This window comes from Bidens hawaiensis, unplaced genomic scaffold (genome assembly GCF_021521415.1).
Source record: "Bidens hawaiensis isolate Kalapana, Puna unplaced genomic scaffold, B.hawaiensis_p1.1 tig00044853_1, whole genome shotgun sequence".
NCBI lineage: Eukaryota > Viridiplantae > Streptophyta > Magnoliopsida > Asterales > Asteraceae > Bidens > Bidens hawaiensis.
The window spans coordinates 24,801-52,574 of NW_027497981.1; the positions used below are offsets into that span (position 1 = coordinate 24,801).

General features: G+C 36.6%; 5 protein-coding genes and 2 pseudogenes across 6 annotated transcripts; 3 read left to right on the top strand and 4 right to left on the bottom strand.

Moving 5' to 3' along the window:
* The first annotated feature begins 260 nt into the window (after positions 1–260).
* Positions 261–3,653, top strand: LOC143595271 (tyrosine-sulfated glycopeptide receptor 1 pseudogene; annotated as a pseudogene).
* A 1,688-nt stretch (positions 3,654–5,341) lies between these two features.
* LOC143595272 (receptor-like protein 2 pseudogene) lies at positions 5,342–7,583 on the top strand (annotated as a pseudogene).
* A 1,091-nt stretch (positions 7,584–8,674) lies between these two features.
* On the bottom strand, positions 8,675–9,559 carry LOC143595273 (uncharacterized). Its single transcript, XM_077074332.1, has one exon. The coding sequence runs from the start codon at positions 9,557–9,559 to the stop codon at positions 8,675–8,677; it is 885 nt and encodes a 294-aa protein (XP_076930447.1).
* A 1,498-nt stretch (positions 9,560–11,057) lies between these two features.
* On the bottom strand, positions 11,058–12,388 carry LOC143595267 (small polypeptide DEVIL 22-like). The gene has a single exon (XM_077074327.1). The coding sequence runs from the start codon at positions 11,713–11,715 to the stop codon at positions 11,569–11,571; it is 147 nt and encodes a 48-aa protein (XP_076930442.1). The 5' UTR covers positions 11,716–12,388; the 3' UTR covers positions 11,058–11,568.
* Positions 12,389–17,934: 5,546 nt separating this feature from the next.
* On the top strand, positions 17,935–19,417 carry LOC143595265 (peptide methionine sulfoxide reductase-like). Its single transcript, XM_077074326.1, has 2 exons — positions 17,935–18,289; positions 19,001–19,417. The coding sequence occupies exons 1-2, from the start codon at positions 17,966–17,968 to the stop codon at positions 19,250–19,252; spliced, it is 576 nt and encodes a 191-aa protein (XP_076930441.1). The 5' UTR covers positions 17,935–17,965; the 3' UTR covers positions 19,253–19,417.
* Positions 19,418–19,420: 3 nt separating this feature from the next.
* LOC143595264 (vignain-like) lies at positions 19,421–21,434 on the bottom strand. The gene is made up of 4 exons (XM_077074325.1): positions 20,820–21,434; positions 20,490–20,725; positions 20,276–20,416; positions 19,421–19,699 (listed from the first exon to the last, which is right to left on the bottom strand). The coding sequence occupies exons 1-4, from the start codon at positions 21,265–21,267 to the stop codon at positions 19,433–19,435; spliced, it is 1,092 nt and encodes a 363-aa protein (XP_076930440.1). The 5' UTR covers positions 21,268–21,434; the 3' UTR covers positions 19,421–19,432.
* A 2,887-nt stretch (positions 21,435–24,321) lies between these two features.
* Positions 24,322–27,774, bottom strand: LOC143595268 (uncharacterized). Of its 2 annotated transcripts, XR_013146493.1 has the most exons (6): positions 27,181–27,774; positions 26,333–26,369; positions 26,019–26,255; positions 25,883–25,930; positions 24,439–24,990; positions 24,322–24,399 (listed from the first exon to the last, which is right to left on the bottom strand). XR_013146493.1 is itself a non-coding variant. In XM_077074328.1 (5 exons), exons 1-5 carry the CDS (start codon positions 27,480–27,482, stop codon positions 24,496–24,498), a joined length of 1,119 nt encoding a protein of 372 aa, XP_076930443.1. In that variant the 5' UTR covers positions 27,483–27,774; the 3' UTR covers positions 24,356–24,495. The 2 variants fall into 2 exon arrangements, 1 of the variants encoding a protein (XP_076930443.1); XM_077074328.1 differs by having other exon boundaries at positions 24,356–24,990.

Consider the following 27,774-nt stretch of genomic DNA (forward strand, 5'->3'; position numbering starts at 1 on the left):
CAGGTTTATTGCAACAAGGTGTCAACTTGGGGCCCACTTGGTATTGGACTTTGTATATTGTTGTTTACTATGTTGAAAGAAGCCAAAAAGTGCAAGCTTTTAAGGTAGGATCTAACCTGATAAAAAATTATGAGAGAGGTTTAACTTTCCCACGTTTTTGAGGTTTTGAAAGATTCTTTTCCATGTGATACCTTCTTTTAATATTAGCTTCCACTTGTTCCTCATTCCCTCTTATGTTAGCTTCTTCAACCGCAGTAGCAATGACGGCCTCAACCGACAATCATCATTTAGGTTTTGTTGGCTTCTTGATCATATTGGTACTACTGTTTCCTACACTTATAGATGCAGATTGTAATCCTGGTGATAAGGATTTACTCTTGTCCTTTGCTACTAACTTTCACAACCTCAATTGGTCTGCTACCGTTGACTGCTGCTCATGGGACGGAATCACTTGTGATCATAAAGGATATCGAGTCGTCGGGTTATCCCTCCCTGAAAGAGGCCTTCGTGGTCCCATGCCGCCTTCTATTCAAAATCTAACGTCTCTTTCCTTCCTTAACCTGTCTTATAATTTTCTTTCTGGTCCGCTACCTGGCCGACTATTCTCCTCATTCAACAACCTCCACACCATTGACTTGAGCTACAATAGGCTTTCTGGATACCTACCCGACCCATTGCCGGTTACCCTCCAAGTGCTCATTTCTCCAGCAATCGGTTTAGTGGCACAATTCAAGCGACCGGTCTTTGGTCACTTCAAAACTTGACCGCTCTCAATATTGGAAACAACAGCATTTCTGGCTCAATTCCTGTCTCCGTATGCAACCCTTTACCAGCTTTAGTGCTCCTTGATTTCTCTCTGAACGACTTCACTATATCCCTGAAGGATTCGGTGCATGTTCTAACCTCCAGGTTTTGATTTTGGGTTTTAACAACCTAACAGGAGCAATTCCAACTGATATCAAAGGCGCACTATCTTTACAACAATTATTATTACCTGGAAACTCTCTTATGGGGGAGATTGGTGAAAGCATTACCGACCTCAAAATTCTTAGGAGTCTTGTCTTGTATGGTAACATGTTCTCTGGTTCCATCCCTCGCGATATTGGGAAGTTGTCATTGTTGGAGAGACTGGAACTTCACATTAATAGCCTCAATGGAACCATACCACTGTCACTGATGAATTGTAGAAAGCTTAAACGGCTTAATTTAAGGGTCAACTCATTAGGTGGCAGGCTATCCGATTTTGATTTCTCGAACTTCAGTCAACTCACCATAGTTGATCTTGGTGAAAATAAATTCAGAGGAGTGCTACCTAAAAGCCTTACTCCTGCAAATCACTAACCGCTATTCGACTAGCCACAAATAAGCTAGAGGGCGAAATCTCACCTGACATACTTGAATTGCCATCTCTGTCCTTCCTCTCGCTTTCAAACAATTCCTTCAAGAATATTAATCAAGCACTCAATATTCTTAGCAGTCATGAGAAACTCACCGCCCTCATAGTCTCCTTAAACTTCTTCAATGAAACCCTACCAGCTGCAGGAGTTTCAGGGTTTAACAATCTTAAGATCATGGGGCTCGGTGGTTGCAAGTTATTTGGTCAAGTTCCTATTTGGCTGATGTCATTGATGAATCTCCAGGTACTCGACCTCTCTCAAAATAACATCAATGGCACAATTCCAGGCTGGATACAAACACTTTCAAATTTTTTTTTATCTTGATTTATCTAACAATTCCCTCTTGGGCGGTTTTCATGTAGAGCTTACTAAACTTCCAGCACTTGCATCACAGCAAGTTCTGGATCAAGTAAACAATAAGATCTTTCAACTACCCATATTCGTGGCTCCACAAAATGCTTCATATTTGCAGTATAATCATCCCTCCGCCTTCCCCCCTGCGTTGTACCTAGCTAGCAACAACCTGAGTGGTGACATCCCTGTTGAGATTGGCAATATACAGCTTCACAGGCGCAATTCCTCCATCTATTTGCACCAATTCTCCAGATTTAGTGCTCCTTGATTTCTCTCTGAATGAATTCATTGGAATAATCCCTCAAGGGTTCGGTGCTTGTTCTAACCTCGAGGTTTTGAGTCTAGGTTTTAACAATCTCACAGGACAGATTCCAGCTGACATCAATGGTTCTGGATCCCTGCAACACTTATCCTTTCCTGGAAATTCTCTTACAGGAGAGATTGGTGAAAGCATTACCAACCTCACAAGCCTTAGGAGTCTTGTCTTGTTTGGTAACATGTTGTCTGGTTCCATCCCTAGCAATATCGGAAAATTGTCATTGCTGGAGAAACTGGAACTTCACATTAATCGACTCAATGGAACCTTGCCTCTGTCAATGATAAATTGTACAAATCTTCAGCTACTTAATTTGAGGGTCAACTCTTTAGGCGGCAGGCTTTCCGATCTTGATTTCTCAACTTCAGTAAACTTACCATAATTGACCTAGGTGAAAATCAGTTCAGCGGGGTGCTACCTAAAACCCTTTATTCCTGCGAATCACTCACCACCATTCGACTGGCCACAAATAAGCTAGAGGGGGGGATATTACCTGACATACTTGATTTGTCATTTTTGTCCTTCTCGCTTTCAAACAATACCTTCCAGAATATCACTCAAGCATTAACTATTCTTAGTAGTCATAAGAAGCTTACCACTCTCATCCTCTCCAAAAATTTCTTCAATGAAGAAGTACCTGCTGAAGGTATTTCCGGGTTTCACGAGCTTAAGATCATGGGATTAGGTGGTTGCAAGTTGTCTGGGCAATTACCTATTTGGCTGATGTCACTAACGAACCTGGAGGTACTCGACCTCTCTCAAAATAACATCAATGGCACAATTCCAAGCTTGATACAAACACTTTTAAATCTTCTTTATCTGGATTTATCTAACAATTCTCTCTCGGGTGGTTTCCCATTACAGCTTACTAGACTTCCAGCACTTTCATCACAGCAAGTTCTGGATCAAGTAAACAGTAGTTACCTTGAACTACCTGTATTTGTTTCACCACAAAATGCTACATATTTGCAGTACAATCAGCTAGCTACCCTCCCACCTGCCTTGTACCTATCTGACAATAACCTCAGCGGTGACATCCCTGTTGAGATTGGCAATATGCAGTCGGTTCATATTCTTGAACTGAGTCAAAACAAGTTTTCTGGTACCATTCCTAGTTCCATTTCAAACCTCATAAACTTGGAAAGAATAGACCTCTCTCATAATCTTTTATCTGGGGAGATCCCATCGTCTTTTAAAAGCTTGAACTTTTTGTCTACATTCAACGTTGCATACAACAGTTTACAGGGTTCAATACCAACCGGGGGCCAGTTTGACACCTTTTCGTATCCGATTTATGAAGGCAATCCAGGTTTATGTGGACCGCCCGTGCTAAAGTCTTGTAGAAAGCTATCAAATCCCCCTCCTCCTTCACCTCCGGGGCATAAGAAGGATCTTTACACGGAAGTGATTGTTGGACCAATCCTCGGGTTCTGTTTTGGATTTGGGATCATTCTCACATGTCAAACATTCTGCATACTGTCTAAAAGAAGGATTCTCCCTAGAGTGATACATAGGTATTTCATATGGACATGATGCCCTTCAATTCAACACCAGCAGTACACAATAGATCAAGCATCTCACTATAACTGAATCATCTTGAAAGCAATTAAGGTTTCAGTCAAGCAAACATAACTGGTACCACACACTATGAATAGTTTTTCTTCTTTCTTTTGCTTTATATGTGGTTCCTTATGCAAAGGAGTTTTACCTGCTGATGACTGTATAATAATGTATAAAGATTGTATTCTTCAGGTTCAATAAGATGCTATTTCCATAGATAAAGGTTGGCCCAGCTCGATAAATAAAGTGTAACTTAGGGTACAATGACAAATATAAACTCTGTTCTTGTTCGTGATCTGTAAACATCTAGTTTCAGCTGATCAGGCTAAAACTCACTTAGATCAACTAGAATGCATCTAAGATCCCATATATATGTCAAAAGAATTGTAGATAATCATGTTTAGTAATAGAATAAAATTATGAACCGCTGAGTGCTGACATCTTTTAAGGATGTCTGATAATGGAAGGGTCAACTGTCAAGTGTCCACTCATGTAGATTTGCTGGAGGGTCCAACAATCACCAACTGCAATCAATTACTTGATGCTTAGTCAGCCCAAGCCCCAACAATTACCTCTGGCCTTGATTGTTAATCACATAATCAGTGTTACTAGTTTCTGATTATTGTATCAAGTCCTATATTTGCTTAGTGCTTGCAGGCGAATATTGTTGTTATGACTATACTAGACATTTTACGGTTTTAGCTTGTTACCGCAAGTTAGTTAATTCTGTTATCTAAAATGAATAATCATTTTTGTAAGTTTCATCGGTGCAACTAAAACTAAGAAATCAAAACGTCAACTTGATGACATAGAGTTTGATTAGATGAATAGTCTTTTTTCAATGACTGCAAGAAATTGTTAACAGAAAACTCGCGGGCATCACCATGCCTCTGCTACCTACGGGATCAATTAAAACACACATCTTGCGCCGATGGGTAGCCTTAAAAAGAGTTCATGTAAATACGAGCACGTTGCTTCTTGACCAAAGTAGCACCTTTGTTGTAGTTACAGTGCCTTTCCTCTTTCCTTTTAGATTAGCTGCCATTAATATTTTGCTTCTGTGTTTCATTCTGGTTCTGTATTTTAATTTTGAGCTTGGTAAGCATCCATTTTGGCTTATGTGTTGGTAATGATCGAATGGGGTCTAACGATGACTTTGAATTCAATAAATGAGTTTTGACATTTTTTTAGGAATATATAGCTTGTTTTCAGTGTATTTTACTGTGTGAGTAGATCAGATGTGTGTATGGATGTTAAGCTATGATTCTATGAATACTAACCCGGGACTAGCTGAAATCCAAACAAAACAGAGGATCATCAATATGACTAAAATAGAAAATTTGAACGAATCAAATGGCGGCGAAAATCATAGTTTACTGTTTTATTTTATTTTTTTTTCTCTGTCCATCACTTTGGAGTCCCCACTTACACTGGCCATGGTCATGGTTGATTTGATAACAGAAGTACCTGTCACTACCACCACACAGCCGCCCAACTATTGAAATATTGAAAATACACAAAAGTAAACACTTCCATGCATGATGATTAACTCTTGATGCCTTCTTTAAATTTTTATATTTACCTTTTCTTCTTTTTAATATTGATCTTGGTCAATTTCTGCTTGTCTCCTCCTTCCTCCATATGATCCTTCTCATCTACATCAATCTTTCTTTACGATCCCTCTTCATCTGTCTTCTTTCGCAGTAGCAGCGTAATGTTGCCGCCAAAACCCCTTATATTTCCATCTTCCTCAACCAACCATCATTATCTATGTTTTGTTGTCTTCTTGATTATACTCATGTTCATGTTGCCCACACTTACGGATGCATATTGTAACCCCGATGACAAAAATTCTCTATTACCCTTCACAACCAACTTTTCTACCCTCAACTGGTCGGCTACAACTGATTGCTGCTCATGGGATGGGGTCTACTGTGATGCTAAAGGATACCGGGTTGTTGGATTATCCATACCCAAAAAAGGCCTTCACGGTGCCATCCCTTCTTCTCTTCAAAATCTCACATATCTATCTTTCCTCAACCTGTCTTATAACTTCCTCTCCGGTCCCCTCCCTGATGGACTTTTCTCCTATTTCAACAACCTACACACCGTTGACTTGAGCTATAATAGGCTTTCTAGGTACTTAGTCGACTCATTGCCAGATACCCTCCGAGTGCTCAATTTCTCCAGCAATCATTTTACTTGGACACTTCAAGCAGCCAGTCTCCAGTCACTTCAAAGCTTGACTGCTCTTAATATTAGCAACAACAGCTTCACAGGCACAATTCCTCCCTCTATATGCACCAATTCACCGGCTTTAGTAATCCTCGATTTCTCGTTGAATGACTTCTTTGGGAATATCCCGCAAGGGTTCGATGCCTGTTCTAAACTCGAGGTTTTGAGTCTGGGTTTTAACAATCTCACAGGACAGATTCCAACTAGCATCTATGGCTCTCTATCATTAAAACACTTATCATTACCTGGAAACTCTTTTATAGGGGAGATTGGTGAAAGCGTTACCAACCTCACAAACCTCAGGAGTCTTGTCTTGTTTGGTAACATGTTGTCTGGTTCCATCCCTCGTAACATCGGGAAGTTGTCATTGCTGGAGAAACTAGAACTTCACATTAATCGCCTCAATGGAACCTTGCCCCTGTCATTGATGAATTGCACAAAGCTTCAACTGCTTAATTTGAGGGTCAATTCTTTCAGTGGCAGGCTTTCAGATTTTGATTTCTCTAATTTCAGTCAACTCACCCTAGTTGATCTTGGCAAAAACAAATTCAGAGGGGTGCTTCCTAAAAGCCTTTTCTCCTGTAAATCATTAACTGCCATTCGACTAGCCACAAATATGCTAGAGGGGGATATCTCACCTGACATACTTGAATTGCCATCTCTGTCCTACCTCTCGCTTTCGAACAATACCTTCAACAATATCAGTCAAGCATTGAATATTCTTAGTGGTCATAAGAATCTCACCACTCTCCTCCTCCCAAAAATTTCTTTAATGAAACCTTACCCGCTGCAGGAATTTCCGGATTTCTCAATCTTAAGACCATAGGACTAGGTGGTTGCAAGCTGTTTGGTCAATTTCCTATTTGGCTGATGTCACTAATGAACCTAGAAGTACTCGACCTTTCTCAAAATAACATCAATGGCATAATTCCAGGTGGGCTACAAACACCTCCCAATCTTTTTTATCTGGATTTATCTAACAATTTTCTCTCGGGGGGCTTCCCTGTAGAGCTTACAAAACTTCCAGCACTTGCATCACAACAAGTTCTGGATCAAGTTAACAATAGTGGCGTAGAACTACCAGTATTTGTTGTACGGGAAAATGCTTACTCTTTGCAGTACAATAAGCTGATCACCCTCCCCCCTGCATTGTCCCTAGCTAGAAACAACCTGAGTGGTGGCATCCCTATTGAGATTGGCAATATGCAGTCGATTCACATTCTTGATTTGAGTCAAAACTATTTCTCTGGCACCATTCCTAGTTCAATTTCAAACCTCAAAAACCTGGAAAAACTTGATCTCTCTCATAATTGTTTATCTGGTGAGATCCCGTCGTCCCTTAAGAGCTTGAACTTTTTGTCCTTTTTCAATGTTGCAAACAACAACCTACAAGGTTCAATACCAACTGGGGGGCAGTTTGACACCTTTTCAGACCAGAGTTATGAAGGCAATCCAAGGTTATGTGGGGACCCCATTCAAAATCCTTGTGGCAAACTATCAAAGCATCCTCTTCCTTCTTCTCCTTCAGGACATAAGAAAAAATCTATCACAAAAATGACTGAAGGACCAATCCTCGGGTTCTGTTTTGGATTTGGGATCATTCTCACCTGTCAAACATTCTGCATCCTGTCTAAAAGAAGAATCCTCCCTAGAGTGATGCATAGGTATCTCATATGGACATGATGCCCTCCAATTCGACACCAGCAGTACACGATAGATAAAGCATCTCAAAGTAACCATGGGTTCAGTCAAACAAACATAATCGGTAGCACACACTATAACATAGTTTTCCTTCTTTCTTTTGCTTTTTATTAATCGTGGTTCCATATGCAAAAAAAATTTACTTGATGACTGTATATTAATGTATAAAGAGTGTATTATTCAGGTTCAATAAGATGCTACTTCCACAGATAAAGTTTGGCCCAACTTGATATGTAAAGTTGAGTTCAGTAAGTGTAACTAAGGGCACAATGACAGCAATTGGTTCCGTTCTTGTTTATGATCTATGACATCTATTAACGATTCCTGAAAATGGAAGGGTGTCAACTGTCGAAGTGTCCACTCTTGTAGATTTTCTGGAGCCCAACAAGAATCAACTGTGATCCACTTTAGGCTTGGGCAGTTCAAGCGCAAAAAAATTTGGAGAACTATACCTCTGCCAGTGATTGGTAACACCGTAATACGAGGCTTTTTTGTTATTGTTTAACAGGTCCTGTATGTGCTTAGTACCCCAGATTTGCATCACTTTTATAACTATCCTAGAGTATTTAAGGTTTTAGTTTATCATCATAAGTTAGATAATATTGTTCTCCATATTCATCATTTTTAAGGTCTAGTTAGCGTGACTAAAGCTAATTACAAATCAAAAGGTCGACTTGATGACTCATAGGTTAATAATTAGATGAATTATTTTGTTAATGACGGCGATAACTTGTTACCAGTGTTGTAAATATTGGTGATCAAACAAATTGAATATAATAACAAGAACACAATGATGATGCTAAACGAGTTCTTTGATTAATGAATATTGTCTGATACAATTATAATGATCGATGGTGTGGGTATATAAACCCTACAACGTTTCATCACAAACGGTTATAACATATTTACAATACTAACCCTAACCTATTTACAATGACACTATTAACCTAAACATACTTTAAACTAATAACAAACAGACCCTTAACGTTTACAATACAACTAATATTTTGTTTAACTTCAATACTCCCCCTTAAACTAAATATAGTTCAAGTGAGGTCTTCATTCTTCAATATCTTCTATAACAGAGTTGGTTCATCGTCCTCCTCGTGGATCAGATTCGCCTCCTCCTTTTCCCATGTTGGACATTCATTTTTGTAATGCCCAAGTTCATGACACTGTGACACCGTATGTGACGCTTGTCCTGTTGTACTCGACCATCGCCTCGACTTCTACCGGACCCCCGACCTTTTCCTTGGCCACGTCCAAAGCCCTCCCGACATGAGTTCCCACAACCGCAATGCTCACATTTATGGTGTTTGCCCATTTCCTTTTCATTCATTTTAGTGAATAGAAGTTTACCTGACACGTCTTCCTCCTTAGTTTGCTTCTTAGTGCGTTCCTCAAAAGTCTTCAATCTCTCAACTGCTTCTTGGAACGGCATCGTGTTAAGATTTGCAAACTGTTCGATCGCTGCTACTATCTGAATGTATTTTTCTGGTACAGACCCCAAAAGCTTTCGAACTAATCTTTTATCATCCAAAGTGTGCCCAAGACTACTTGCTTGTGATGCGATTTGACTAATCTTTCCGGCATAAACATCGAGTGATTCGTTAACATTCATCTTTAACGATTTAAAATCTGACTCGAGTGTTTCAATGCGTGCTTCCTTAACTCTATCAACCCCCACATGTCGAACCTTTAATGCATCCCAAATATCTTTTGCTGAAGTAAGATTTGCAATTTGCAAAACCATATTTTCTGGAAGTGTTTGATATAGTAATGCAATTGCCATATTATTTTTCTTTTCATCCACTTCCGTTTCTGTTTCCGCATTTGGTTCCACTACTTCCCAAATTACATGGACATTAAAAATTGCTCGAATCCTTACAGCCCAAATTGTGTAATTTGTGGAATTTAGAATTGGACATTGGAAAGTCATTGACGTTCCTCCTTCCTTAATCGCAACCGGTTCTTTGTTAGATGATTCGTCCCCCATAGTGCGTGCCTACTTTCTATTCTAAACTAATAAACTCTTATACTAAAAACTTTTCCTTATCTTCCCACAAGTACTAGTCAATTATGATAATACTTGTACAAGATTTTAAGAAATACAAAACCTGGTTATCCTTTTGGTTCCTAATCTGATCAAACCCGCTTCGCTGTTGAAAGTCAAACCCGCCTGCTGTTAATGCCAATCCCGCCAATCTGCTGTTGACAATCAAACCCGCCACTCTGCCGTTGACAATCAATCCCGCTTCTCCACCGTTAATCACGATTCTCCTTAACCAAAAACTAAAATGTTTGTTTTCCTATCCTATCAATTTTGTTTTCTACCCAATAATAAAGACTTGTAGAAAACAAAACCAAAAATACCTAAAACCCTTTTAAACCTCTAATTCTTTATGATGGCCCTCAAAGCAACACAACTTTCTGCCACCATCTCAAATCCCACCGATTCAGAATGGGAATTTGAAATTGTGAAAACCAAAGTGCAACAATGTATTCTTATCCTTGAATTTGGTTGCACAATAATGATTTTAATAACAAAAGTCACTAATTAGAAATAACAATTGTTGATTCCTTCACTTGTGAATCGAATAATAATGGTGCAAAATAAACCAATATGCTATTTCTAATCAAACGAAAAACAGTAACAATCAAACCCAAACCTTTTGATCTATGAAGCCCCTGTTTTTGATTTGAAATTTGCTGATAACAATCAGTTCCAATCGACCATGTATTTCGCCAATTCTGAAACAAAACTGATGTCTAATCTGAATGACTATGAGTCTGGGATGTTCAATCAATGAAGAAACGAATATGTACTGAACCAATTCCTTGATTTCGATTTCAACCAGTGATGATATTGAACCCTCCCTATAAATCCTTTAATCGATTTCTCAATAACCGCTCTACAATTTGATTGAATTTCCGGATATTAAAAATCCTTCTCCAGAACGATTTTGATAAACCTGGCTCTAATACCACTGTTGTAAATATTGGTGATCAAACAAATTGAATATAATAACAAGAACACAATGATGATGCTAAACGAGTTCTTTGATTAATGAATATTGTCTGATACAATTATAATGATCGATGGTGTGGGTATATAAACCCTACAACGTTTCATCACAAACGGTTATAACATATTTACAATACTAACCCTAACCTATTTACAATGACACTATTAACCTAAACATACTTTAAACTAATAACAAACAGACCCTTAACGTTTACAATACAACTAATATTTTGTTTAACTTCAATAACCAGAAAACACACAGACCTTAACCGATCAGTTAAAACACCAAGGCTTGTGCCGGTAGGTAGCCACCAAAAGAGTTAAAAGAATAGATGACATATATAAACCTCCCTATTTTCAAGACAAGATGAAAAAAAAACACGAAATAAATTAAGAGATATACATCTTATTCCAACTCCAAAGGGTTACATCATAATCTTGATACATTATTAAAACTCATTAACATATTTATTCCACAACAAGATTATTCATGAGTTGTTGAGATTGCCTTACTTATAAATTAAGTACCATCATTTATTTTCCACAGAGAGATCCATCCACAGATCTCAACACATACGTACGTACACACATATAAATATATATTCACAGATTTTCGTTTCAAGCAACCAATTTGAAGCTAGTTGCTAGATTCCTTCACGCGATCAGGTCCCCGGTTCCGGTCTATATCAAAATCTCAAACTTTCCTCCCATGCAGATGCCCAAAAAAACCCAAATGGAAGTATCTCACCATTCGGATAAAAAGAGATAAACGGGCAAATGAATAGAATTCAAGATGAAGAAACTGACAAAACCAGCAAGCAGAATTATGAAGTAAGATGTAGTAAGAATTAACAAAGTGTTAATGGTGCTAAAAAGATGGAGACTAGCACCACTAATCATAAACCAAAGAAAAAAGAAGTCGATCATTCGGTCGGTCAAGAAACCACATTGAGTTAATGGGAAAATGAGAAGATGAAGAACTATTCATCGCCTTGAATGTACCAGCATAGAAGCATGGTGGCACATCGACGAAGAATGTAGATACGAGCACGTTGCTTCTTGACCAACGTAGCACACTTTGTTGTAATTCCAATGCCTTTCCTCTTTGTTTTTAGATCACCTGCCATTTTTTGCGTTTTTTTTTTCAAAACAAGCGTACCCAGTATAATCTTAGGCAGTGTTTTTTTTTTTCTTAACGGTTTGGGAAAAAAGCTTCACAAAAGTGGAGCTGGACCCGGTTTGAGAAGTGAAGGTGAGGGGAGACGTGTATTTATAGATGGGCCGAGTTAGAAATCAGCATCGATAACCGATCACTGATTTGCATGGAAAAGAGTTGAGATTGAGTCACCAAAGGGCATTCATTGTTTTTACGTTTTTGGAAGAAAACAAGGTCAAAGGGGGTGAATGAGTGGGTTATGGAAGCTTAAGTGGGTTGTAATGTACAAGTGTTTGAAGCAAGTTGAAAAATGTGGGTTGAGTGAAACTAGAATAAAGGAAATGAGGAGGATGTTGTGATGGGGATGCGAATTGGGAACATGGTGTCGGCTTATTTGCCTTCACAAGTTATTACTTTATATTGCTTTGGATTTCCGATAGTATCTGTCATCACACATACAATCTTGGATTTTGAGGATTAAAATAATATAATATCAACTATTTTTTCCTAAATAGCATACTTTGTTTGGACGATCCTACTAAGGCTGTGTGTTGTGGGCTAACTTGAGACTTCTAGTTAAAGCGTCACGTTAACGCCAAGTAGGCAGGAATCCATTAACTAACCAACCCTTAACTATGCGTTATGGGCTAACTAACTACTCCCTCCGTCCCATTATAATTGTCCACATTTCCTTTTTTATTTGTCGCATTACAAATGTCCACTTTCAAAATTTATTAGTCAATTTCCAAGTTTACCCTTAAATACACACAACAAACATTAATAACAATATTTATGAACCAAATTTCCAAGGGCATTATTGTCATTTGGTAAGCAAAACAAACAATAATTTAATTTATCTTAAACTTTGTGTGTTTCAAACTAAGACACTTTGAACGGAACTCGGGGAGTATTAAATAAAAAAACAAAAAAATGTTTAATTGGTGCATTGTGTGTGGACCCCAGTGGATTTGGAATTGTTGGGCGTTAATGTGTTAACGGATTTGAGAAAAAAGGACCTCCCCCCCCCCCCAACAAGCACGACGTGGTGTTTGAGGGTGAAATGGGGCTGATGTGGACAAAGTTTAATGTTCCATGTGAGCCCACAACTCATAGTCTAATAATGCTACAAATTAAATAGTTCAATCTAAAACGAGCATAACTTATTATTATGTTTGAAGTTATGGAGCTGTTGGGGTTCGCCCAACTCACGAGTTATGGGTGTAAATTAAGATTTCTTATTGAGCTTCAAATTGAACTTCAAGATTTTCTTGCAACTGTTCATAATCTGATTGTATTCTATTTGATTGTAAAAATGTGTGATTTGTATGCCTCATAAATTCACATGTTTATTCAGTTATTCGAATTTATTTTTGTCATGTCACTTTCATTTTTCCCAAATTTGATATATTGGGTGGTTTAAATTTGATGACATTTGCATTATTAACACTCTCACATCAATCTTGTAGTCATGTGAGTGGAATACGAGAAAATTTTGATTCTTTTTTAAGATATTTGCAATGGAAGTTGATTGTGTTTTGCCAACTAACAAATGAATTTTAAAAAATCTTGTAAAAAATTGACATGTGAGAATAAGATTTGATAAATCAGTTTTGACTTTTCAATACTTCCAAAATCCTAGGATTTGTCAAAATGATTCTTAAAAACCCATATGGATCTTAGGAGTGAAAGTGTATGTTCAAATCAATTCATTGAATTAAGAACACAATGACAACATTCACCTACCAATTAACCAAGAAACCTTATTCTCTAAGACACTACTTTACTTGATATAGTACCAAGCAATTAGACTTCTGCTATTGCCATATTCCAAATTCCAGATAGGTTGCACTTGCAATCTTGAACTAAAGTGTTTTTATGAATTTATAACTTGCTTCAGACAACAATGGCAGCAAGCAACTCACAATCATTTGTAACATGATACATTAAAAACAGAAAATGTAGGCTTGTTTGTGTATTATGGTACTCAAACCCGCCAGCTAAGCAATGAGCGTAATTATAGGTACTTGAAGTCGTTGGTAAAATTTTAAAATTGATAAAAACGAACGTGTAATTTTCGGTTGATTTTTTGGCAAGTAGAAAAGAGAGATAAAATTGATAAGTCAGCTATTCAGTTAGTTCAAAAAAACTGCAAGTGTCTGTGTGGTTTGCTCAAGGGTTGCAACGGTTCAAGCACTTTGCGTTTAATTTAGAACCTCATAACTGACAACACCCGGAATTGAAGTCAAATACTTTGCAAGGGACAGCAAGATTTACAGTGGTACAGTTTTATATGCAGACCTGAAAGTTGAAACACAAGTATTAAATTCTGGTATTTTTAAATCATTGAATTCTGGTATTGGGTTTTTTTTTTGTTGTTGCAGTCAGCTTCGATTCGTCTAGAGTAAAGCGATTTAAGCAACATATATCTTCATCAAATGCACTATTTAAACATCTTACACGCATGCACACCCATGTTTGTTAGATGTCTTATGTGAATTTTGCCAAATGGACTGTTTGTATTTTGTGAGTAATTCTGGTGTGTTGTTTGCTTTGAATTTTGTTTCCGTCTGAATTCTAAATTTCTACAAATAAGACTTTTCGAATCCACAGAATTGGGCGATTTTGTACATTGAAGATGCTAATTCGAGTCCTATTGTTTTGTACATCGAGATCAAGTTTTGTTTATGTGCTTCGTTTTTCGAACGCAGTACTGTCAACAGGATGGACCTTGCTGATTATTAAAGACAACTTATTATAATTAATAAGCAGATTCCTAGATTCATTGCTTACTAAAATTGTTGGACTAGCAATCCTAAATACTAAAGAGAATGTTCCCAAAACCGAACTGTTTGAACTTTGAAGATAATTTTTTAAAATTTTTGGTTGATTGCATGATCGCGAATCTGTTTGAAGAGTGACAAGTTCTTAACAGATATGTAATTCTCTTTGGTAAGGCCTTAATTTGACTTGCAATTGATTTTACCTTTGAGGTTATATTCATGATATTAACTTGATGCATAGAATATTATTTTGGTTTTTTTTATCTTAATTATGCTAAACTCTACTTTCATAAACTTGAAGATTTGAATTTTTTTTTTTACAAATGGTGTATTTGGGATTACTAATCACTTGGGGGGGTTGGCTTTGTTTTTTAATCACAAATGGGGTGTTAGTTTTTAATATTGGCGAATAAGAGTGTTGCATAGGTGTGTAAGAGAATGTAAGAGGGTTGTCAGGTAAGAGATTCTTATTTGTATTTGGTAGTGGCGAATAAGGTAAATTGCATTTGATAATGGCGAATAAGTTTAACTGCATTTGATAGTGGCGAGTAAGAATGAGGTCACGTGAGCAAGTACAATTAGCAGTTAGTATTGACGAATAACCTTAATATCACTTAATATCGGCGAGTAAGGGTAGCTTCGAATAAACCTACCGGGGTCACATAAAACAAATTCAAAAGTAAAAAAAGATTCACAGATTAGACTAAACCATGGAATCTCTCAAAAAAGTAAAAAATGTTGATGCAAAGTTCTCTACATCTCAAAAATGTTGATGGACAGCTCGCTTGTAGATGCAGAGAACTTTGCATCAACATTTTTTACGTTTTTGAGAGATTCCATGGTTTAGTCTAATCATTGTGAATCTTTTTTTACTTTTGAATTTGTTTTATGTGACCCCGGTAGGTTTATTCGAAGCTACTCTTACTCGCCGATATCAAGTGGTATTAAGGTTATTCGCCAATACCAACCGCTAATTGTACTTGCTCACGTGACCTCATTCTTACTCGCCACTATCAAACGCAGTTAACCTTATTCGCCACTATCAAATGCAATTTACCTTATTATTCGCCACTACCAAATACAAATAAGATTCTCTCACCTGACAACCCTCTTACATTCTCTTACACACCTATTCCAACACTCTTATTCGCCAATATTAAAATCTAACATCCCATTTGTGATTAAAAAACAAAGCCAACCCCCCAAGTGATTAGTAATCCCAAATACACCCCATTTGTATAAAAAATTCTGAAAATTTTAAGGTTACTTATGAGCTGTTTTGGATGCACTGCATAAACCTGCAGATTTCGAAGGTTTGTTCTAACTTGTTGATAAAGATCTTACTATACTCAGAGCTCCAAAAGCAGTCTCCTGAATATAACGAAAAACGTTTGTACTGTAAATGTATCCCGCTCATTCCCGTGGTTAAAGTCTCTCTTCATGAGCATATTGTTTTCAATATTGGCGGACCAAAGAATTTTTCTTATAGGGGTCGGAAATTTTTTGGGCCGGTACTCAGTTAACTATCAGTATATAATTATTTTCCGGCCCCATTCGGTAGTTCGGGTCATGCCAAAATTCCAAATTGGTATATAAACTTTGTTCAGTCCGGTTCGACCGTTCGGGTCGGGTTACATATAAAATAAAAGATAACAAACAAAATATCATATAATTAACCACAAAAAAGTACGTGAAACGTCAGTAAGAATGCATAATTAAAATACAATATATATCTAAAGTTGTTCTCTATGGATTTTCATTTTATGATTTCTAACTAAGTATCATCTAGTTTAACATTTCAAAGCAAATCCTCTAAATTTAACAAATACAACCATCGTTTAGTTATTATTAAAATCAAATTTAATTGGGTATTGAATTTAGAGATTGGATAGAGATTGACAGGGTTGTGTATTGGACTTACAAGTTTGATATTAAATTCAAATTTAATTGGTTAATGTATTTATATTACATTTATATACTTATATTTGTAAAAATTATTATTTTTATTTGGGAAAATACCATTAAAAACCAACATACTTTGTGTTTTTAATCGTTAAAGTCCATCAACAATTCTTTGCACGTTAAAATCTCTTCACATGCTGAATTTGAATAGAAAAATGGCATAACTTATAAAAACAATATATAACTGATTTTTTTTCTAATGTATTTATTTTATTTTATTTGGCACGTGTGTATGTATAATTCTAACAACGGGGTTAAATTTATATTAAATGGGTATTTGAATAGAGTTAACATATATATACAAGTTTTCTGCTTATAATATAATAAGTCACGTTTATATAAAACGACTAAAGCAAGAAGATTCAAGTATCTCATCATAAAACATAACGAGTTCAAGCAATGTGAGCACTTAATTCTTTAAGTTTATACGTAACTAATAAATAAAATTAAAGATAAAAGAAAAAGTAGTAAATGTTATAACAAAACGAGAAAACCCATTTAGATAGTAGATACTGGATACACTAGTTCATTTGATAATTAAGACTTATGTTACAAGCAATATAACTTCTATTAATCCTACCAGAATCGTTAGCCATGATCAAGTTGTGGTGTACTGATCACAGTCAAGAGACATGAAGACATGAAGTTTCAATACACAAACATAAGACAAATGGGAAAGTTACATATTGTTTTTTAAGTTATGTCACATTTTTGTTGAATTAATTAAACATGTGTGAGGATTTTAACGTGCAAAAAATTGTTAAGAGACTTTAATGAGAAAAAACATAAATATGTTGATTTTTATGGTATTTGTCCTTTTAATTTTTATTAGGATTAGTCTTGAACTTTATGGGGTCGCTCTCGAAATTATGTTGGAAACATGGGTCAGTGTCAAAACTTCACAGGGATTAGTCAGGAATTTAACATATAATAATAGCACTAAAAAAGATCTCAGTGAATGGCGGACCCCTTACCCCCAAGCTTTTCAATCAAGGCTTGGAAGGTCGCATCTCCATAACGGTACCATTTCTTTAACGAAGGTATGCTATCATTGCTGCTTCTTCTACTTCTTCTGGTGACTTGTTGTTATTGTTGTTGTTGTTACGTACTTCGATCACATGTACGTTTTCGTGTACCCATCCCGTCCTATCCTAACCTATTTTCTTTACATGATACGGATCATGATTTTTTACTTCACTTTAAGCCCTTAAAATAGTTAAGCCGTCCATGCTGATCCCTTATCCAAATTTCAAATACTCATCCTGAAGATTTGTATTTCCATTGGTTCAGAATTCTTTTGTAATAAACCAACCTTAAACTAACCAACAGTTCTTTGTCTTTCTAAAAAGGTTAAAATTGCTAGCAAATTCAAAACACTCCAAGGATAATATCGTAATTCCTACGAGTTGACTTTTTAAACTAGCAAGTCTTCGCTCCAGTCTCTACAAATCTCCTGTGTCCTCAGTACACAACCCACAAATGGCTTCCGATCATCAAACCAACAACCCGGCACTGGATCCGGACACGGATTCGCCAACCAACCCGGGTCACCAATTGGCTCAATTCGCAGCAGGTTGCTTCTGGGGTGTCGAGCTGGCGTTTCAGCGTCTGGAAGGTGTCGTGAAAACGGAAGTGGGCTACTCTCAAGGTCACACCCATAACCCTAATTACAATCTGGTATGCACTGGATCCACCAATCACGCTGAGGTCATCCGGGTCGAGTTCGACCCGAATGTGTGTCCGTACACTAACTTACTATCCCTCTTTTGGTCTCGTCATGATCCCACTAGTCTCAATCGTCAGGTATGCGATTATTTGTTTTGATTGGAAGTTAGTTATTGGTCCGGTTTTGATGGTTTTTAGGACAAATGATGATCTTAATAGTTAGTAACGGTTTTTTGGTCATTGAAAACCGAAATCGAACTGTTGAGTAATAAAATGGAACCAAACTGGTACTAACGGTTTGGTTTCACGGTTTGAGTTTGCTAGACGAGCTTATATCTTATGGTTTGGTCTAGTTTTATACGGGTTGACAATTTTGGAATTGTAAACTAAACCGTTCATTATGGTTTAAACTTTTTGAAAAAGACAGACCGAAAGTACATAAGGGAAACCAAAGCGATATTGGTTTCACGCTTTTATACCTAAATGGTACTAACGGTTTGATTTCATGGTTTGAGCTTATTAGACAAGCTTTTTTCTTACAGTTCGGTCCGGTTTTGTACGGATTGAAATTGTAACCCACTGAAAGAACAATTCAGTGGTAAAGCTAAGGTACTCGAAAAAAACCGGGAAATCCTGACTCAACAATTTGAGAGGTTCACTACTCTTAAAGTTTTTAAACCGACTGACCAAAAGTTCATAGAAAACCGACTGAGAAACCGAACAGATGACTGGTTTGGACGGTTTCACGGTTTTGAACCGTATTGTGAACACCACTTATTATGAATGCTTGATTAGGTTAGAAAAGCAAGAATTGTTAACCTGTTTTCTGGTAATGTGTTCTTGTTTTAGGGTGGTGATGTGGGTACCCAATACCGATCAGGGATATACTATTATACCGAAGAACAAGCTCGCTTAGCGAAGGACTCATTAGATGAAAAACAGAAAAGTATCAAAAACAAGATTGTGACCGAAATTCTTCCAGCCAAAAGATTCTACCGAGCAGAGGAGTACCACCAGCAGTACCTGGAAAAGGGCGGACGCGAAGGTAACAAACAGAGTGCTGCAAAGGGCTGCAACGACCCGATCAGGTGCTACGGTTAAACAAATCAAGCATTATTAAGATCTAAGACTAAGTTACAATAAAGACCAGACTTATGTTGTCTGTCAATCATGTTATTTTGTTGAATCTTTATTATATAAGATTATGATCATACACTATAGAAATACTGTGGTTACATCAAGGTTATAAATTGTGTGTTTGAAATATGAATTTGTGTTTAGTTAGAGCTCATCTTTAAGAGATGATGTAAGGGATGATTTCGGGTTGTCCGAAGATTTCTTGATAGGGTAAGATGCTTCCATTGCTATGCCGCAAAGCCCTCTTTTATCAGATATGTCTTTTTGCATCCTGATGTATCCTTTTTCGCCCCATTCGGCTCCCCATGAGTTCTTCACTATCCAGTATTTAGTTCCGTCTTGAGTTGTGTCGTACCCAACGGCAGCCACCCCGTGGTCCAGTTGGGTCCCACACTTTCCGGTAAAGACTCCCTGTTATACATCACAGAACAGAACCGTCTTTACACTAGAATGCATTGATACAGTTACCTTTCTGTTTTTCAAGTTTCAAGATTTTGTTTATAAAGAATCCGTAATTACATGTGAATTCTTTAATCAAGTTATCAAATTTAAGGAATTTGTGCATAAAGTTTTCTGATTGGTTTATGTTCTTTCAAGCTTCAAGATTTTGTTCATGAGGAACCTGTTTTTACATTTGAGCTCTTTAATCAAATTATTGAATCTCAAGAATTTGTGCATTTTTGTTCAAAAAACCACATTTTTGTATAAACTGTTTAATCAAATTTCAAGGTTTTGTTCATACAAAATCTGTTTTTCCTTTTAAACTCTTTAATCAGATTATCGAATTTCAAAAATCCGTGCATAAAATTCTTTGATTAAATGCTGTTCTTTCAAGTTTCAAAATTTTATTCATACAAAACCCTGATCCCATCTTTAAAATTCAACATGCTCTTTCAAATTTTAATATTTGTTAATATAAACCCAATTTTTAAATTGAATTTTCAGTTAATAATTATTCTTTTAAGTATCAAGAACACGTTGTATTACCTCTGAATAGAACTGAAAATCTTCACCTCCAGCATCAATGGCAACCGAAACAGGCTGGCGAGCTACCGCTTTCATTAATGACTTCTCATTATTCTTAGGTACGTCCTCATGTCCATCAATTGACACCACCGGAGCATTCTCCTAAAAAAGTCAAATCGTTAGAATATACGGTCAACTAGATTGCAAAACTAGTTTACACTTGCAAAACTTTTACCTTTCTAGAATCACATTGCCCGTCTGCGGCCGTGTAAGGATAAACATCCTCCTTAGTTAAACCACCCTTCTTTTTAATAAAGTCAAAAGCCAAGTCCATAAGTCCTCCATTACAACCTTGGTTTTCTGAAGTGTCACAGTCGATTAGTTCTTGTTCTGATAACGACACTAGTTCGTTTGTTTTAATCTGGTTTATTCCTTCCACCGCCACCACAGTCGAAAACGCCCAACAACTTCCTATAATACAAACATTAAAAGGTTATAACTCTGCATAAAAGTTGTAGTCAAATAGTCAATGCATGGTCAACTATACACTTTATTAAAAATTTACCACATTGGCCTTGATCTTTCACAGGGGTGACTGCCCCTTTCTTTCTCCAATCAACCGAAGTAGGGACATTTTCGGCATTCGCATACATAAACGTCTTGTTACCGCTTTGATCTCCTCTAAGCATCCTATGATGCTTAATCTTGGAACCCGCGTACAAGCTTCTAAACTCATGGTTAGTCATGTCAGCAAACTTGTTAAGCTTAAGCTTATAAGGTTTATCCATTTTGTTAGTTTCATGAACATGTAACAAATTGGATTTGAACACATTGAACCGCCTTAGCTTCTCGTGAAGGTCTTCCGCCACTTTGTGGTGGCTCCTCCACCGCTCGTACATATCCCATAACCTATCCTCGGTTTCGAGCTCCTTTTCATGGAAATCAAAGCTCCATGCAACGCCTATAACGAAAGCTAAAGAAAGAGAGAACAAAAGAAACTTACTTATCGCCATTTGATTGAAATCTATTTTGATAAAGATGATGAAAGTTTGGAACTTGAAGGTTGGTTTATATAGAGCAAAGATTTATGAGTGTTGGATTGATCAGTCTTGATATAGTTACAACTTACAAGATAATCATAGTGGATGAAACGGTTCCTTATGGGCATGAAAAACCGTATAGATACAATAATAGAGGTGTAGACAGAGATATAAGTGTGTAATATTAATTCAAACTAACCATAAGGTGTAATGGTAATTGAGTGTAGGAGTTTGTTTGAATTATTATTTGATAAATATTATTAAGTTTTTAAAAAAAATAAAAGATATGATTAGATTAAATTTGGGAAAATTCCCAAATTAGTCATTTTGACCAACTTTTTCTAGTTTTAGCTCAAGACCAAAACAAATTCCAAAAATAGTCAAACTAATCCGTTGGATCCGACGAAAACCGTTTCTGATCCAACGGAATAATGAGACTATCAGGACGCACCATTTTTGAAGCATACTATTCTGTTGGGTCCAACGGTTTTCTGTTTTGTCCAACGGATTAACGAAACAAGCCGACGTATTAATAAACAGTTGATTCTGACGGTTCAGTTCATGCTTCCGTCGGATCCGACTGTTTAATTTGTCCAATTAACCCTAGATTTTTAAATTCTGTGGTTTTTGATTTTGAGTTCTAGAGTGAAATTGAACACTATGGTTGTGTTCTCCTCAAAAAATAAGCGATTTGCAATATTAATTTACTTGATTTTGTGGAGAAATAAGAAATATGGAGATGGAGGTTGGTTATGGAGGTTTAGGGTTTGAGAGATAGAAGAAAAATAATTCCACCGGACCCACTAAAACTCCGTCAGATACGGTGGAATTTTAAGAAATTTCGTTGGATCCATTAATACGTTGACACATGGCGCGATTTCAAAGGTTCAAAAATTTCGTCGGGTGGTGTTAAAATTTTGTCGGATCTGGCGGAATAATTTGGCTATTTTGGGAATTTGTGTTGGTCTTGGGCAATAATTGGAAAAGTATGGTTAAAAATGGTTAGTTTGAGAATTTTCCCATTTTAATTTTCTTTTTAATTTTTCTTGTTCTATGAGGTTTAGTTGTAATTATCCTTATTGTACTTTTATATATATTTGATTAAGAGGTGCGATCTTCATACGCCACCTCATGGTGATTGTACAGATTTATACATCTCGTATAAGGCTATACAGGTTGTATAGGACACGCATGACCGACAAGTGTACGGAGAGGACAAACAAAACACAAGCCGTATAGGTCTTCAACAACTCATGTTCTATACAATCCGTATAGCCCTATATGAGCCGTATAAAAAAAAGTGGTGTGTGAAGATCCATGATGTTGTATGAAAATAATATGTCATTTCATAAACATTATAATAGATTTCTCTATAAAATAGGGATAATTACAAAAGAAAACATAATCAAAACACATTTAGGATAATTACAAAGAGAATTTAATCTAATCATATCTGTCGATTATACTTAAGATAATTGCAATCTCTTCATACTTAAGATAACAGAGTTGAATGGTGTGGTTGAGATAATGATGACGTATGCATGGTATACACGTTATGAGGATGCAAATGGGGGGAAGGTGACAAATGGTATTGGTTTCTTTCTTGTGCACTTTTAGTTTTTCTTGTTTCACATACCATTTTTAGCCTCTTGTTTCTTTCTTTGTTGTTGCTTCATTGTTTGAATCATGTTTGTGGATACTTTTCTAGCGTAAAACAAGAAAACTATTATATTAGGCATGAATCTGAGATTTTGAGAAGAACCAAAAATTGTTTCGAAAACACAAGAGTTTCCACTAGTTGACACGAACGCAAGCGTTTAACCAGAATATTCAAATTCTTTAATATAATACTAATTTTACACAATCGTAATGACTAATTGTATAAAATAATTATATTAAAATTATGAAATATGATACTTATTTCTCACTTATTTTCTTTAGATTTTACCACAAAATACAAAATTAGCTTAAATTATCACGTAATAATATATATGTTTATTAAAATTAATAAAGACGCGGGCTAAAATGGTCATCAAGTAAACCTTATTGGTTAACCAAAACACGACATGCTTAGCTAGACGTTTTTTCAGGTTTAACATCAAATTGGCTTGAACTCATTCTAACTAAAGTTTAACCCGCTATGTTCCATTTAAGTTCGTGCCATGTTAAAAATACACACCGTTAGACACTCTACTCATGATATGGTTTTATCTAGTTCAGGATGGGGCCATCCCTTGTTCTTTTTTAGTATGCTAGTTTTTTGATGTGATCACGTGAATGTAAAAATATTTTTTTTCTTTCAAACACTTAAAATGGCTACTTGTGTTGGAAACCAAAAGGCATTTTCATCCTAACACCCCCTAAATGAGGTCTACAAAAGCGAGATGAAGACCGCATTTAAACCAAGGGAAATGGCTTAACAATAAAACCAAGAAAATACTAGTCGATAAGAAAATGAAAATAAATTTGGAGGATGTGATGTCGAGCAAATAGCTTCAAAATAGACATTGAAAAAGCTCTAAATTTGAATCATTCGGACCTGACGAGGGAATCAAATCCAGTATCTATAGAAGCCTTGATTGATAGTCATTTGGATCTAACACGACAACGCCTAATTGAGACCATGTGTTTTCATAACCCCCTCCCCCCCCCCCCGGGAGGGGGGGGGTGTATTCGCGACATGCGTCAGACACTTTCAATCATTACACAATTATTGTACTTTTAATTTCTTTTCTTATTTTAATATAAATAAAATATATATGTATTTTCAACCAACAAGATGTTTTTAATATAAATAAAAGATAAACAAAGGGTACGATCTAGATAACACCGGAGACCAAAATTGAACCCATAATGCCCATGCTGATGGGAGTGGCCGAGGGGGCGGTGTTTGGGCCTTGGGCGCTATTGGCCATAGTGTTTCGTCCATCATTGGTGCAAGCGTGCAACGAATCAATAAAAGCACCAATGAAGTGAACTGCTGGGCTTGGACCCATAGTGTTCATAACAAGTTAACAACTTAAAAGACTAAAAGATCTCACAAACTTGAGAAACATTTCAAGATTCTCATCAACATCTAATTCAAACTAGAGAAACATTTTGAACCTGGATTAATAAACAAACAAACACACAAATTAAACAAACCCCACCACCACCCCTCCTTTCCTCTACACTTTCTGTGATTTTACAAACTTTTTATTACTAATTATGAATTCTGTCAATACAATCAACACTCATACGGGGCCAATCGGGTCTGACATCAGTACTACTTCGCGGTTTCTCAATATATTCCACGCTCCTTCGTGACCGCTCCATATGCTCGTAAGGTATCCTCGGCTTTCCAACTTTCTCATCATTCATTTCAAACTTCAAAGCAAAGGGTTCAAGTTCATTGATGAAATCCAAACTCTCTTTTTTGTTTGTGCTTTTTCTTGGTGCTTCGTAGCAGTCGGTACTCTTTCTCCTACTGGAATGGTGGTTGTGGCTGCGGGTGGTGGTTGACTGGTCAACTGTTGAATTGTTCCTCCGCGGTTTTTCAATGGCGGATAGGAACTTTTTGAGGTGTTTGATGTATTCTGGAAACAGCTCTAAGTTACAGTGTTTTCCGCCTTGGATCCACAATGGTTCGTATTTCTCTTGGCACAATTCCCAAAGTTGTTTCCCGTGTGAACAATCAACCACCTCGTCAGAAGTTCCCTGCATGTATTTGACATGATGATGGTCAAAGGTCAAACCAAGAATCAGCAAGAGTGAAAACAGATCATCATTAGAGCTGGCAATTTCTGACACGACCCGTAACACGATACGAGCTTAAGCTAATTTGGGTTTAAGTAAACTGGTCATAAACGGGTCGACATGTTTATGACACGATTAAAATCGTGTCTATACAGGTTCAACCTGCCGGGCCCGTTTCTCTTGTTATTCGTTAACCATGTTAAACGGGTCACAGGTCGTGTAGTGTCATTCGTGTTACTGAACGGATTGTATTTAATCAAGTTAAACAGGTTGTGTTGTGCAACCCGTTTATTAAACATGTTTGCATTTGTGATTAAGTGAGACATAGTTAAACGGATCGTTGTCTTGTTTGGCACCCGTAATAATCGTGTCGTGTTATGATAAGATTAAAATCATGTCTATACGAATTCAACACTCCAGCCTGTTTATCTTGTTATTCGTCAACCGTGTTAAAAGGATCGGGTTGGGTCGGGTCGTGTTACTTGTGTGATTCTTGTTACTGAACTGGATATATTTAATTGAGTTAAAACGAATCATGTCATGTTGTAACCCATTAATCAAGCATGTTTGTTTGTATTTGAGTAAACGACATGTAATATTAAAGGAGTTGCGTTCATGTCTAACCCACTTAACACAACTAAACACGTTTTGCCAACCCTAGACTCGTCATCTAATAAACAATTCTTTACCTACTGAATCATGGTGCTAAGAAACAAATGACTAATCCTAAAGAACCTTTGACTTTCTGGTCAATTTTGGACTTACTTGACCTAATATGCTGATTTTGACAACTTGACAACCCCTTTTACCAAACTATTGGTGATTATAATAAGTTAAGATAAATAATGCTTACATGGATAACAAGAACAGGGCATGTCACTAATTGAATTTTATCGATGTTCTGCACAAAACAATCAAGAATCTAAGTTCAAAATTTTAAAAAATTAAAATATAAATAAATGCATAAAAAAAATGAAATTGACTCATACCTTATAAATGTCAAACCAATATGTGTGCTTAACAGGGTACATGACTCTGAGGCCCGATAATATAGGACTATGCAAAACAACAGCTCTTAATCGAGGAGAACAAGCAGCAAGATACACAGTGGGCCCACTCCCGACAGATTGACCATACAGGATGATATCTTCTTGCTTTGTGTTGTAAGTCTCTTCTAGACACTTATATGCAGCTTCAATATCTGCATACGTGTTGTGCTCACTTGGCTGCGCAAGAAACCACTTTTAGAGTCGTTTTTTATACAAATTAAGAAAACTTCACAGAGGTTTAATCGTTTATGTACCTTTCCAGAAGATCGGCCGTATCCTGAGTAATCATACCTGCAACACAACACAGCAATCAAGCTTTTGAATATACAATAAGGTGAGCAATAACCAAACTGTTAACCAAAACCGAACAGAAAACTGTTGAAACAGAACCGAAATTAACCAAAATAACCAAAAACCGAACTAACCGAAAATTGGTTATTGGTTTTTTTATACCCTCATTAACCGAACCGAACCATTCGTATTTTCATAAATTTCTAGCTTTTATATCTCCATTTCATGTTTTATACATCCATTTCATTCATTTCTAAGCAGATATTTTAGCCCAGGTTTGGTTTTGGCTATTAACCGAACCAAAAACCGACAAGCTAACCAGATAAACCAAATCAATTAACTGAAAACCAATAGGTTAATAAAATAGATCAAACGATGACTTTGGTTTCGTTTCGGTTGAGGTTAATAAACGAACCAAACCGTGTACATCCCATTCACAAAATCATAAGTAAACATTATTACTCCATAAACCTTTGATAAAATATAAATTTCCCATGTTGAGATAGAAAAAATTATGCAAAAACACAATGATTTGAGCTAAAAAAATCCAAGATTCCACCAACAACCTCTTCAAATTATTATTATCATTTTTCATTTTAATAACTTGAAAGCAAAAAATCTAAGATAATATAGTGGAAATTAATTTAACCATATTTAAAAACATTAATGTTATAAGACTCCTGGATTAATTCCACAACGCAAATAAAAAAAATAAAAATCAAACCTTTTATGTAAGACTTAAGCCCCAAATCAACAATTAGTAACTAATAATAAAATTAGGGCATGAACGAATAATAATAATAATACTAACCCCATGAGATTAACTTTGAGATGAATACTCAAATCAATAAACAACTCATACATCTGACCAATATCCGCAGCATTCCCATGCGAATACAGCACCGTCCGAGTAGCCATCGGGTACCTTACGTACACCGCCACGATCTTATTACCCCTGCGAGTCGGTATCTTCAATACGTCGACGTTTTCCCTGTGCGGAAACTTGTCCAGCAGCAACAACCCACTTGATTTCTCAGTCACCACCTTGTAATACGGTGGATTTGGTGGGAAAAATGCCAGCTTGGCTGCCATTGATGACGTCACACCTCCCATATTGGTGTTGTTATTGTTCAGTCTCTGTAAATTGAACTGGGTTTGTGGTTAATTGAAGTTTGGTTGATGATTTGGAGGAATTGATTGGAGGAGATGATCGGAGTGAAGTGGTGGTTGCCGGAGAAGTGACGACGGGGATGATATGTTATTAATATTAATATTAATTATTCGTTTCTTTTGAACTTGGTTTGGTTTGGGTGTGTGAGCTGTGAACTGCGATGTTTGGAATCCTCAAGTGTTAATAAAACAATTAAACAAGGGACTCATTGAAAACTAAAATAACTATTTTCGT